Genomic DNA, 13420 nt, shown 5'->3' with positions numbered 1-13420 from the left:
TTGATTTCATATTTTCAATTTGTCTACGACAGCCCCAGCCAAATTTGTGAAGAAGCTCAATGATTACAGCATAGAGAAAGGAAAATCCCTGATCCTAGAGGGCACATATACTGGAACGCCTCCCATTTCAGTGACATGGAAGAAAAATGGCATAAATATAAGTCCTTCTCAGAGGTGTAACATAACCACAACGGAAAGATCTGCAATCCTGGAAATTCCAAGCAGCACAGTCGAGGATGCAGGACAATACAACTGCTACATTGAAAATGCTTCTGGGAAAGATTCCTGTTCAGCACAAATACTGATCCTAGGTTTGTGATAATTGCCCATTCCTCTCTTTATATACAAATAGTCATATTGGCCTGTCTCCTTCATGACTGATTGTCTTTCTTGGTTGCAGAACCACCATATTTTGTCAAGCAGTTGGAGCCTGTGAAGGTGACTGTTGGAGATTCTGCCTCTTTGCAGTGTCAACTTGCTGGGACCCCTGAAATTGGGGTGTCCTGGTATAAAGGAGATACAAAACTGAGACCCACTGCCACCTACAAGATGCATTTTAGGAACAACGTTGCAACACTGGTTTTCAACCAGGTCGATAGTAACGACAGTGGAGAATATATCTGCAGAGCTGAAAACAGTGTGGGAGAAGTTTCTTCATCAACTTTCCTGACCGTTCAAGGTGACTGCAGTATTTTTTAAATGAATGAGTGTATGTTTCCATTGAACAAGATTGAAAATATCTGGTGAGGGTCTTCTTTTTAGGGAAAATCTGTCCAAATGCACAATTTTATGCTTAAGTAATTCCATCTACAAATTAGCCATTTATCTTTTGCCATCGCCTTTCCAGAGGGAGAGAAAATGATTAAATCTTCAGTGGGAAGGATCATGTCATCATTCGTCTCTATAATTAAATCTTTAAGAAAAAGGAGTAATCATATTTTCAAAATTTCACCCCATGAGTGTCTCATTCAAATTGCTAGGAAGCAATGTAAAAAGTAAGAAAATACGCTACATGCCAGAGATGTACTTAAGCCAGTCAGTAGGAACTCCTATTGGCTTATGTATTTTTACACCTACCATGCATGAGGGTGGCCTCAGAGTGAAACTTTTACTCCAAAAACTTACATGCTCTTCTTCATGTCCATGTTAACTGAAGAGATCTCAATACCTCCTGATATTTTTATAGAAATCTCATTATCACTATAACAATAATTGTGAGAAGAATATTCAGTACATTCAAAATGTCCAGAAGTATTCATTTCTTTAATTCTGTCCCTACAGAGCAAAAACTTCCACCATCATTTTCACGACAACTGAGAGATGTTCAAGAAACAGTCGGGCTGCCAGTTGTTTTTGAATGTGCCGTCAGTGGATCAGAACCTATATCGGTGTCTTGGTTTAAAGATGGCAGGCCCTTGAAAGATGGCCCCAACATCCAGACATCATTTTTAGATAACGTAGCCACTCTCAATATTTTTCAAACAGATCGGAGTTTTGCAGGCCAGTATTCCTGCACAGCTACAAATCCTATAGGTTCCGCTTCTTCCAGCGCCAGACTCATTCTCACAGGTGTGTGGATACTTAAACTGGTAGTTCTGTAATCAAAAATTTTATAATCAGGAGTTCCTGTTGTGGCTTAGTGGATTAAGAACCTGAATAGTATCCATGAGGATGCAGGTTCAATCCCTGGCCATGCTCAGTGGGTTAGGTAGGGATCCAGTGCTGCCATAAGCTGTAGCATAGGTCACAGATGCAGCCTGGATCCAGAGTTACCGTGGCTGTGGTGTAGGCCAGCAGCTGCAGCTCCAACTGACCCCTAGCCTAGGAATTTCCATATACCACAGGTACAGCCCTAAAAAAGAAAAAAAAAAATTACAAATTTGAAGTTAGAGGATGATGATTTGTGTGAACTGGGATGGTCCAGGTATGGAGCCTGAAACCCTGTCTCTGTGCTCACCTCTTAGAGGGGAGGAACCCGCCTTTCTTTGACATCCCTCTTGCCCCTGTGGATGCTGTGGTGGGAGAGAGTGCGGACTTTGAGTGCCACGTTACTGGGACACAACCGATAAAGGTCGCCTGGGCCAAAGACAACAGAGAGATCCGAAGTGGTGGAAACTACCAGATTAGTTATCTGGAAAACAGTGCCCACCTGACAATCCTGAAAGTAGACAAAGGCGACACTGGACAGTATACCTGCTATGCTGTCAATGAAGTGGGCAAGGACTCCTGCACGGCTCAGCTCAATATAAAAGGTATCTTTGTATATCAGATCGTAAGTATGCAGTTTTTAGTAGGACAGATGAAATTTAGGACATTTTTAAGCAAATGACATAAAAATGTTTCAAAGGAAGTTTCTATAAGGAAAAAGTGATCTTTAAAAATCTGTGTTTCTCAAAACTTTTATTTATCCTTCACAACTCTAAGGTCACCCCCTCCTTTTTTTATTTTTTATTTAAACAAATATCTCATTCTGTAAATGGCCATCAGAGAACAGTTCAGAATAAGCTTGTTGAAGAAGGCCAGAATGTTGAGGAATATACACTGAGATAGTGTATTTGCTTGGGCAGCATTGACTTTGATTAACAGAGGACTTCTCTTTCCTGAAATGTCTCATGTTAATAACCTGCTTCTGGATTCCACTTCACATACCCTTGAACTTTCTTACAGAGCGGCTAATCCCACCAAGTTTCACTAAAAAACTCTCGGAGACAGTAGAAGAAACAGAAGGGAATTCCTTCAGACTTGAGGGCCGAGTTGCTGGTTCCCAGCCCATCAGTGTTGCTTGGTACAAAAATAATGTAGAGATCCATCCAACGGCCAATTGTGAAATCACATTCAAGAACAATGCACTTCTGCTGCAAGTCAAGAAGGCAAGCATGGGCGATGCTGGTTTGTACACGTGCAAAGTGTCGAATGACGCAGGCTCTGCTCTGTGTACGTCTTCAATCGTCATCAAAGGTAGGTCACCTTCATAGCCCCTGGCATGTTGTGTTTTACTTTACTGCCTATTAGACAGCCATGTGTGCTTCTCAACCAAATAAGTTATACCAGCTATAAATACATTTTAATTGCCCAGGCACAGTCCCACACATTTAGTGAAAATATATATTATTTGTAATTTAATTACATGGCCCAGCAAAGTAACTGTCATATAATAAATGGACTATATCTTAGCTTGTAAATCACATCCCAAAATTCTCTCTGCTAGAATTCTAAGTCTACTTTGAAATTCATGCATAAGTGACATATAAATTTTTATGAAGTACATTTGTTTTGAATTTTTAAAAATTTTCATCAATGAATATTGCATTAGCTTTGCTTCTTAGGAGTTCTATCACATTTTGAAACATTCTCTCTTCTAAGGATATTTCTAAAGGATTATTGTCTGACATGTATCGCCCAAGGATTTTAGTCTGTGAATGAATATTAATCTCATCCAAAAGAGTGAAATTTGCTCAAAAAGAAAAAAAAAAGAAGGGTGGAAAGATGTTGCATATCATTATGAATAAATATACAGACAGAGCTTGAGGCAAAGAAATAGACTGTATTGTTTAAGGAGATGTTCTCAATCTAATCCTCTAACCATAATGGCTTCATCCAGATAATTATGATGCAGTTCATCAGAATCACTTTACAGACTAACCTCCTTGAATGGCTGGGAATTAATTAATTACCAGCTCTGATGATCTAGCTGGCCATTTCAGGGTGCACAGACAATAGGTTAATATCATTAATAGATTAATGTTACTAATAAGATAATAACATCGAGTTAACTTATAATTCAAATCTCATCACTCATTTCATGGGACTTAAATGAATTTAGTTTTAAACACATTTAAAATGAAAATTGCGTGCTTAGCCATGGCTTATATTCATGATTTGTGTTTATAATGGTTTCGCCATTGAGTACATACTTCCCATAGAATTCTGATACATTTTATATGGAGAATTTTTAAAAGAGTAGACATTAGGCGTTTTAATCTTTACAATCATGAATATTGCTTTATTCTTTTTATATGTAGGTCTCAAGACCATTCAATAAAATCATTACATAACACCAAACTATACATGGCCTTCCTATCTTTCATATTAACTATATCTTCTTCATTGGTTTAAACTTGAACACTGAGGTTCACCTCCTAATTCCTTTGGGCAAAGATTGGGCTTTAAATGCTACCATAGCTGCATTTAATAGCTAAAGATGAATATCAGGGAAAATCACATGTCAAGTTGTGGGCTTATGGACTACTCAAATGCTGGCTTTCCTTCCCAGAGGGTAACAAGCATTGCATAGCATGAGCCAAATTCTCAATAGGCTCTTAGTTTTTAGGCTTTGGTGAAAATACAGCTGCACACAGGTTTGAGAGAATCAATAGTGTGCTATATGACATCAGAGTTGATAGTAACTGCCAGTGCAATGTTTGTAGTACTTAATCAGGGCACAGATGCTTGGGTAATTCATGGGCACCCTGGCATCTGTTCATTGCTTGTTTTTAAACTTTTTCTGTTTTTAAAATCCAACACATGTAACTATTGCTTTCAGAGAGAAAGGCATGTGTTTCAGTTCTACTCTAGCAACCAGTGCTACCTGTTAGAGGCAACACTTGTTTCTTTTCCAGAAGTTAACTCTTTTCTGTTTTTATGTTCCTCATGAAAATATCTTTTTTTAAATTCTAGAACCTAAGAAGCCCCCTGTGTTTGATCAGCATCTGACTCCAGTAACAGTGAGTGAAGGAGAATTCCTGCAGCTCAGCTGCCACGTCCGGGGATCAGAACCCATCAGGATCCAGTGGTTGAAGGCTGGCAGGGAAATAAAGCCCTCAGACAGATGCAGCTTCAGCTTTGCTAATGGGACCGCTGTGCTGGAATTCAAGGATGTAACTAAAGCAGATGCGGGAGATTATGTGTGTAAAGCTTCAAATGTGGCTGGAAGTGACACTTCCAAATCAAAAGTGACCATTAAAGGTACAGGCACCTCAAAACAGTTATTTGCATTAAGCCAACTTCTTTATTTGCTTATTATAATTTAAATGAGAATGGAATTAAACTTTTAGAAATATCAGTTATTGCTCATTTGCAATTTGTAGCCTCCTTATTATAATTGAAATATGAGGTGAGTGGCGATAATTTCCATACAAATTTTCTCAAAGTACCCCAAGTCCACCATCCCATTTCTTGACCTTCTTTTCACCATCTCCAAAAGGATGTGACGAAGTGAAGTTCCAAAAATGATCCTGTAGTAATGTGACATAAGGTAGCCTGATGCCATATCCCTAAAGGAAATCTATACAATAAAGCCAAGTCTAGAAATTTAAATTTGGTGCTACTAATGTGATTGTAGTGCAATCTGCAGGTTATAGCTACAACTAGTTATAAATATCTATGAAGCTGCTTTATTTTCTGTAATTTACTCTCATATGAAGTGTATGATATTTATGATTCCGCCAGACTCCTAAAGCTTATTTTTCAAAGTTATTTATTACAGTCTTAAGGTAATTGTAATAACAAAATATGTAAATGTGTTTTTTAGACAAACCAGCTGCCATCCCAGCAGCTAAGAAAGCAGCAGTAGATGGAAAGCTCTTCTTCGTATCAGAACCTCAGAGTATCAGAGTTGTAGAAAGTAAGTAGTTCATGAAAAGTGCATCTTCATCTATCTTATATGTCTTACCACTGATTTAATCTTAGGAAAACTGATTTTGGAAAATTAAATTTTCTACTGATTTGTTTTCATTATTCCTTAGAAACCACTGCAACCTTCATTGCAAAAGTTGGAGGTGACCCAATTCCAAATGTCAAATGGACAAAGGGGAAGTGGAGACAGCTGAACCAAGGAGGTCGAATTTTTATCCACCAGAAAGGCGATGAAGCAAAACTGGAGATTAGAGACACCACAAAAACCGATTCTGGATTATACCGATGTGTCGCGTTTAATAAACATGGTGAAATTGAAAGTAATGTTAACCTACAGGTGGATGAAAGGAAGAAACAAGAGAAAATTGAAGGAGACCTTAGGGCAATGCTGAAAAAGTAAGTTCAATGAAGCAGCACGCATGCAGTGATGTCCTCTCCGGAATCATGGACCATCTCCTTCCAAGGTTCTGATTTTGAAAGAAATAAGCATATAGGCATTTGAACAGAAACAGATAAGCAAATGCATAACATCTGGGGGGAAGTTAGCAGTGCATTAACATCAATTTCTAAGTAACCATGAGAAAGTTTTAAGACAGAGGTGAATTTTTATTACAATTTTGAACAAAGGAAATGGCCCATGGAGAAACCCGTGTATGTCTAAGCATGAAATTTCTGTTACTATGTGTAATTTCTCTTGCTGTGAATGGCTGGCTTTCTAGATCTACTGTATTTTAAACATTTTCCATAAATACTAATAATTTCAGTACCAATTATGTTTCAACATCATTATTAATTAATCAACAGTTAATTTCTACACTTATTTCCCATGATATATATGTATTCTTTATTAATGCTTTCCATTGCTCTTATTATTTTTCCTTATAATTCTGATTAGCCTCTTTTGTTGTAAAGTTTACAAAAATATTTGTTATTCTTTCTGTTTTTAAACTCTTTGATCAATTGTCTATATTTTGTGACAATGATCCAATCTTAATCCAGTCCCTCTCCAAACCCATTGTTTGTTTGTTTCACAGTCAACATGGTAAAACTAATAGTTCTTGAATAAAGGACACAGAACTATTCCTTTGTGAAAACATGTAACTACATTTATAATCTTTGAATGATGATACATAATTCAAAATAAGTCGAAGACAGGTGATTCATGTTTATTTCTTATTTCATATAGGACTCCAGTCTTAAAGAAAGGAGCTGGGGAAGAAGAGGAAATTGATATCATGGAACTTCTCAAAAATGTTGATCCAAAAGAATATGAAAAATATGCCCGCATGTACGGAATCACCGACTTCCGAGGTCTTCTTCAGGCATTTGAAATGCTAAAGCAAAGCCAAGAAGAAGAGACTCATAGATTGGTATGAGCTTTTGTATATAGTATCGTCTTTAAAAACTCACATTTGAAACATTTAATGTATGTCTGTTGAAATCCCAGAACCTTATAGTTGTATAAGATCAGTAATATAACCCAAGCAGGGAGTTCCTGTCATGGCTCAGGGGTTAGTGAATCCGACTAGGAACCATGAGGTTGCAGGTTTGATCCCTGGCCTCGCTCAGTGGGTTAAGGATCCGGCGTTGCCATGAGCTGTGGTGTAGGTCGCAGATGTGGCTCGGATCCAGCATTGCTGTGGCTGTGGTGTAGGCCAGCAGCTACAGCTCTGATTAGACCCCTAGCCTGGGAACATCCATATGCCACAGGTGCGGCCCTAGAAAAGACAGAAAAAAAAAAAAAAAACAAGCAGCATCAAGAATGCAAGCTGAATATAATCATGTATCCTCTAATTCAAATTTTACTTTATCTGTAATGTTTTTGCTTTTTCTTCTCAGGAAATTGAGGAAATAGAGAAGTCAGAGAAGGAAGAAAAGGAATTTGAGGAACTTGTATCATTTATTCAGCAAAGGCTATCACAGACAGAGGTGAAATGAATTATACTGATCACAAAATGAACAATTTATTGTTGGGAATTACTAGGGAAGGAGTAACTAATGCATTTTACTTTATTCTCCTAGCCTGTCACTCTGATCAAGGACATTGAAAATCAGACAGTTTTAAAAGATGATGATGCAGTGTTTGAAATAGACATTAAGATTAATTATCCAGAAATCAAGCTTTCATGGTACAAAGGAACTGAAAAACTGGAACCCAGTGATAAATTTGAAATAAGCATTGATGGTGATCGACATACACTCAGAGTCAAAAACTGCCAACTTAAAGATCAGGGCAATTACAGATTGGTGTGTGGTCCACACATTGCTAGTGCTAAACTAACTGTAATTGGTAAGTAAAAGCATTTTTTTAAAAAAAAACTTGTGAGATTAATTTACTATTGAACAAAATGTGATATTGAACAAAATGTGTATTGTGTCACACCCACAGAGCCTGCTTGGGAACGGCATCTTCAAGATGTTACTTTGAAAGAAGGTCAGACTTGCACCATGACCTGCCAGTTTTCTGTGCCAAATGTCAAGTCCGAATGGTTCAGAAATGGCAGAATCCTTAAACCCCAAGGTAGATATAAAACAGAAGTGGAACACAAAGTCCACAAGCTGACCATTGCAGATGTTCGAGCAGAGGACCAGGGTCGGTACACCTGCAAATACGAAGACCTTGAAACCTCAGCAGACCTCAGAATTGAAGGTGGGTGAGAGACTATGGTTGGAGTTTTTACAGCATTGGTCAAAGGCAAATGTAGTGTAGGACCCCTGCAACCTTGCAACCCTGCCATCAGATGTATCTTCCAGTGTGTTTTCATTTCGCAACACATGCATGCATAGCATTCACTCACATCTCAAAATCCATGCAAAATCAAAAGGGAAGCATTCATGTAAGTGCTGATTCTTTTGCACAGTTCTTTTTGACCAGAAGATTGATTTCAATCTAAACAAAGATATGACTTTATAACAGTTGTTTCTGCTAAATTTCATAATTCTGCTAAATTCAGTGATTATTTTACAATTCTACTAAATTCCACAATTCTCACATCTATGATTTTAAATGTTAGAAATAAATCTTGGAAAGGAATAGATTTCATGGCTATATGTCTAGAGGTCTTGGCTATGAGTTTACATTTTGTTTACAGGAATCAAATTGACTCTATTTGAAATTTTAGAGATGAGATTAACAACATATATGATGTATGATTAGCAGCAACTTTTCAGAAATAAATATTTCATGTGAAGACCATATCCCAACCTTCTGAATCTCTGAAATGAACTAGAATCTCAGGGTTTGGAAGCAAAAATACCCATTTCCTAATCCATTGTTTATATACACTGTCTGAAGACACCCTTAGACTGCATTCAGCTGTATTTGGCTCTAATGAGGGCCTCTACTTCCAGGCGTTGGTGTCCATTTATAGTTGTTGAAGTGACAGCTATATCACTTCTTATTTGCATAAGCATTTGCTCTACAGTTGATATCAAAGCATAGTTATATTTTAAAGTTCAAAAATTTTATTTTTTTAAGTTTTATTGAAGTATAGTTGATTTACAATGGTTGTGATCATTTCTGCTATGCAACAGAGTGACTCAGTTATACATGTACACCCATCTATTCTTTTTCAGAGTCTTCTCTCACATAGATTATCAGAGAATATTGACTAGCGTTCCCTGTGCTATACAGCAGGTCCCCATTAGCCAATCATTCCATATACCTCAGTGTGCATAGGCCAGTCCCATATCCCCAGTCTATCCCACCCCCCAACTTGTCCCCTTTGGTAATCATAAATTTGTTTTCAAAGTCTATGAGTCCGTTCTGTAAATAAGTTCATTTTATCCTTTTTTATATTCTGCATATAAGTGATATGATATTACTTCTTCTATAATTCACTTATAAGTATAAAGTTTAAAATTTTTGAATAGTTTTCCATTTAAAGGGTCTGATTGAAACCACTTATCACTTTAATATAATTGCGTATTTTTTATGATTCCTCAAAAAAAAAGCTCCCAAAAGTATATATGACATCTAATGTGTCCATGATGCTGTTATACATTGAACTCTAGGCTTCCAGATAAAATTTTGCAGAAGGACCTCCACTCCAGCCCATTCTCCTACTAAATGCCCTGCCACTCCCAGTGGGTGGACTCCATCACATCTGCCCATGTGCTTGCAAAGCAGGTTTCAGCACTCTTAAAAATGAATCCTATGAAATTTAGAAGTGAAATTTCCTGAAGAGTTTGAAATTATTTCATAGGGAAAGTTATACAGGTCAAATAATAAACAATTCAAGATCCTAAATAGCAGAATTATTTTACAGAGGAAAGAGAATTTCAAGGGGGAATAAAGTATCACAGTAAAATTAAGTTTATGTTCCCTCTATTTTAAACACCCCATTTCACTCACATTTTTAGAGCTTAAACTTAACTTTTAGGTTATAAGCATCCTTGACTATGGCCTCCATGTAAATATTTTAAGGGCTTTCAGGGATTTCTTTAAACTTTCCTGAATTGATTCTTCAAGAATACACTTAAGGATTGGGATACTTTTTTTATTCCTGGTACAAAGACGTACACTTTCTTCTTGTTTTATGTTTTCAGCCTTTGTCTGCCATTTTCCAATCAAATAAAAAGAGACTTGAAACACCTGAGGGGAAAGCACAGTGAAAGAAGTTCCTCCCCATGCAATCTAAATTCGAACTTTTTTTGTACTTAAACAGCTGAACCAATTCAGTTTACAAGGCGCATCCAGAATATTGTGGTGAGTGAGCACCAATCCGCCACCTTCGAGTGTGAGGTGTCCTTCGATGATGCCATTGTAACGTGGTACAAAGGACCAACAGAGCTGACTGAGAGCCAGAAATACAACTTCAGGAATGACGGTCGCTGTCATTACATGACCATCCACAATGTGACCCCAGATGACGAAGGTACTTCATTGACAGTATCCCTGGAACTGGATATAATTTAAACTTTATTCTATGTATTTCTACTCTGTGCTTACACTCTGTAATTCTATCTAGGTTACTTTTTTAGGAAAGAGAAATATAAATAAATACTATACTTAAAGTAGTATTATTTATAAACATAAAAGCAAACATTTTATGATTCTTTTCCCTTAGGTGTCTATTCAGTAATTGCTCGATTAGAGCCAAGAGGTGAAGCAAGAAGCACAGCAGAGCTGTACCTAACAACTAAAGGTCAGAAAACAGCCCATTCAAATCACATTGCAATCTTGGAAACCAAGTAGCCTGACAAGACAATTCTAAAGTTTAAAAAATATCATTTTGTTTCTTTTGCAGAAATCAAACTTGAGATGAAGCCTCCTGGTAAGTTTAAAAAAAAAAAAATCAATCCTTTCTTACAGTACATTCAGTGCAATTTTGTAAATGATAGAAGCCAAACCAACATATCTAAAAATATTATTTCTTTTTTCCAGTAAAATATTATTTAGTAAAACTATTTTCAGGAAAATAATACAAATATTAGGCTTTGTGAGTTTGGGAAATTAGAGGTTATGAGGTCACTTTCAGCAGATATCTAGATCAAGCCAAACGAGGTGGCCATAGAACAAAACAAATTTTCACAGGAAATAAATTTGCATGTGTGGCTGCCTACAAAAGAATCTTAGTATCTGTGTGTCTATGCATTAGATTCCACTGTTGGAAATGCCTGCCAATCAAACACATCTTAGCTGTCTAATAAACACCTGTTTTCAGTTTCTCTGTACTTACCATTATTAAATGTCCCTTTTCAGATATTCCCGACTCCAGAGTCCCAATCCCAACCATGCCTATCAGAGCAGTACCACCAGAAGGTAAGACTCAGCACCATAACCCTGAGACAGAAACAGCAGTATTCCCACTAGGAAGTTACTAGACTAGACTGTAGCATGGAGCACGAACAAATCCTGCCATGTCTTCTTCTTCGCTGTGTAATTAAAAATTGAGGCAAAAGAGTAGTTATGATTATAAATAGAGGTTATTTTTATTTGTGCTGATCAATGAATTGGTACTATAGCACTTTTGAAGTACTGAAAGAAATGCATGAGATTTTCATTGTATTTCAAACAAAGTAAGGAACCAAACCATATTACTTATGACAGCCTTTATTTTCTTCAGAAATTCCTCCTACGGCTATTCCTCCCATCCCTCTGTTGCTACCATCACCTGAAGAAAAGAAACCACCAGCAAAACGTGTCGAAGGTATTATATGTTGTCTACCTAGATATCAAAATATAGAATTTAGCTACTGCAGACCTGGCAATTGTTGTTTAAATGAAACACGTTTGCCCTCTAGTGGATAATAGGTTGAATTGCTTTTCAAGATGTAAATTATTTGCTGTGTTAACTAAGGATGTAAAACGTGTGCCTAACAAGTCTGAAAATCATCAGAAAAACCAAATGTGATGCTTAATATTAAAATAATTTATTTTAAAAGAATCACTGAGCATTAAATGGCAAACTGATTTCATATTTCATTTCACATTTCATATTTTCCTAAATACTACATATAACAATAAAATAATTGAATCAAATGCCAGTGAAGCTTATAAAAATAAAACATACTAGCAGATAGTCAAGTTGAAAGTTAGTTTGTGTTTTTTCTCAAAACATTATTAACTACTCTTTAAAATTCACTGTTTTGTTATAAAAATATGATTTAGAATATCTTTGATATATTTGATTTTTCTTAAGCAAAGGAAAGAGCTGATAAACTTGAGTGTGCCAGGGAATTATCCCTCTCAAATATTTCGGTAGATAAATTGTACTAGTTGTGCCCCTAAACTGCTCAACTAATCAGTCAGCAGGCCTGGCCTCACTCAGTGGGTTAAGGATCCGGTGTTGCCATGAGCTGTGGTGTAGGTCACAGATGCAGCTCAGATCCCACGTTGCTGTGGCTGTGGTGTAGGCCGGCGGCTACAGCTCCAGTTGGACCCCTAGCCTCGGAGCCTCCATATGCCTCAGGTGCAGCCCTAAAAAGACACACAAAAAATTTAATAAACCTCTCAGTTTCCTGAGAACACTAAAATTTACATCTGATATCTCATTTTTTTAGTGACTAAAAAGGCTGTGAAGAAAGATGCTAAAAAAGTTGTTGCAAAGCCCAAAGAAGAGGCACCGCCACCTGAAGGTATAATTAATCAAAATTCAGTCTTACTGCTTTTCTCTTGGTTAAAAATTTTGAATCCCAAACAGTGAGGAGGGTAGTGGAAGATTGAGTATGAATTCTCGAAAGGGTATCTCTTCCTTCACTCACACTTACCCTCTTCTTTGACTTAGTCTTCACTCTCTCTCAACTTTTTTTTTCCTCCCCTATCCTCCTGTGTCCATGTCTGCCCATGGCACACAATGGCCACACCAGAGAGTTCTTATTATCTCTAGATAGCGATTTAAATAAAAGACTGTGCTCTTGTCCAGCAGCTGGTCTTGGATCAAGTCATACCAATAGAAGGTCAAGGGCTGATGTTAATTCCAAGTAGCTGCTCCAGCCCAACTCAGCATCCTTCCTGGTTCACCTGCACTAACTGTTGGTACTTGCAGGGAAAAAAATACTTTTTCCAAGGGGATCCATTTAATTAATTTTTATTATATCCTGGAAAGTTTTTAGGAAGAAGATTGGATAACTAAATTTAAGCACATGGTTTTATCCATCTGGCTAAAATTAGAGTACAGCAACCTTCTAAAAGAAGGAGAATCTGGGAGCACAGGGCACCATTCACTAAGACTTTTTTCTAAGTGGTCATTTATAAAAAGTTACAGAATAAGAAGAAGCTCAAAAAACCATGGATATTCCCTGAACTTTACCATTCGACATGGAAAAAAATTAAACATGCTTT

The 13420-nt window shown here is 37.1% G+C and overlaps 1 protein-coding gene across 1 annotated transcript in view; it reads left to right on the top strand.

Moving 5' to 3' along the window:
- TTN (titin) overlaps positions 1-13420 on the top strand; it is a 274604-nt gene that overhangs the window by 96235 nt on the left and 164949 nt on the right. The window contains exons 94-111 of the mRNA XM_084999975.1: positions 33-311; positions 401-679; positions 1282-1569; positions 1965-2252; positions 2668-2958; positions 4678-4965; positions 5531-5623; positions 5745-6030; positions 6821-7004; positions 7474-7563; positions 7657-7924; positions 8024-8284; positions 10302-10511; positions 10704-10781; positions 10884-10910; positions 11339-11398; positions 11703-11786; positions 12640-12714. Of these exons, the coding sequence (XP_084856101.1) occupies positions 33-311; positions 401-679; positions 1282-1569; positions 1965-2252; positions 2668-2958; positions 4678-4965; positions 5531-5623; positions 5745-6030; positions 6821-7004; positions 7474-7563; positions 7657-7924; positions 8024-8284; positions 10302-10511; positions 10704-10781; positions 10884-10910; positions 11339-11398; positions 11703-11786; positions 12640-12714 (3429 nt within the window). The remainder of the gene's footprint in view (positions 1-32; positions 312-400; positions 680-1281; positions 1570-1964; positions 2253-2667; positions 2959-4677; positions 4966-5530; positions 5624-5744; positions 6031-6820; positions 7005-7473; positions 7564-7656; positions 7925-8023; positions 8285-10301; positions 10512-10703; positions 10782-10883; positions 10911-11338; positions 11399-11702; positions 11787-12639; positions 12715-13420) is intronic.

The sequence above is a fragment of the Sus scrofa genome, chromosome 15, assembly GCF_054392235.1.
Source record: "Sus scrofa isolate SSC_HxYL_T2T_F1_AM1 chromosome 15, Sscrofa_HxYL_maternal_Yorkshire_Landrace_v2.0, whole genome shotgun sequence".
NCBI classification, from domain to species: Eukaryota; Metazoa; Chordata; class Mammalia; order Artiodactyla; family Suidae; genus Sus; species Sus scrofa.
Note: the sequence above shows the minus strand (reverse complement) of the source record. Positions and strands in the feature narration are given on the sequence as shown.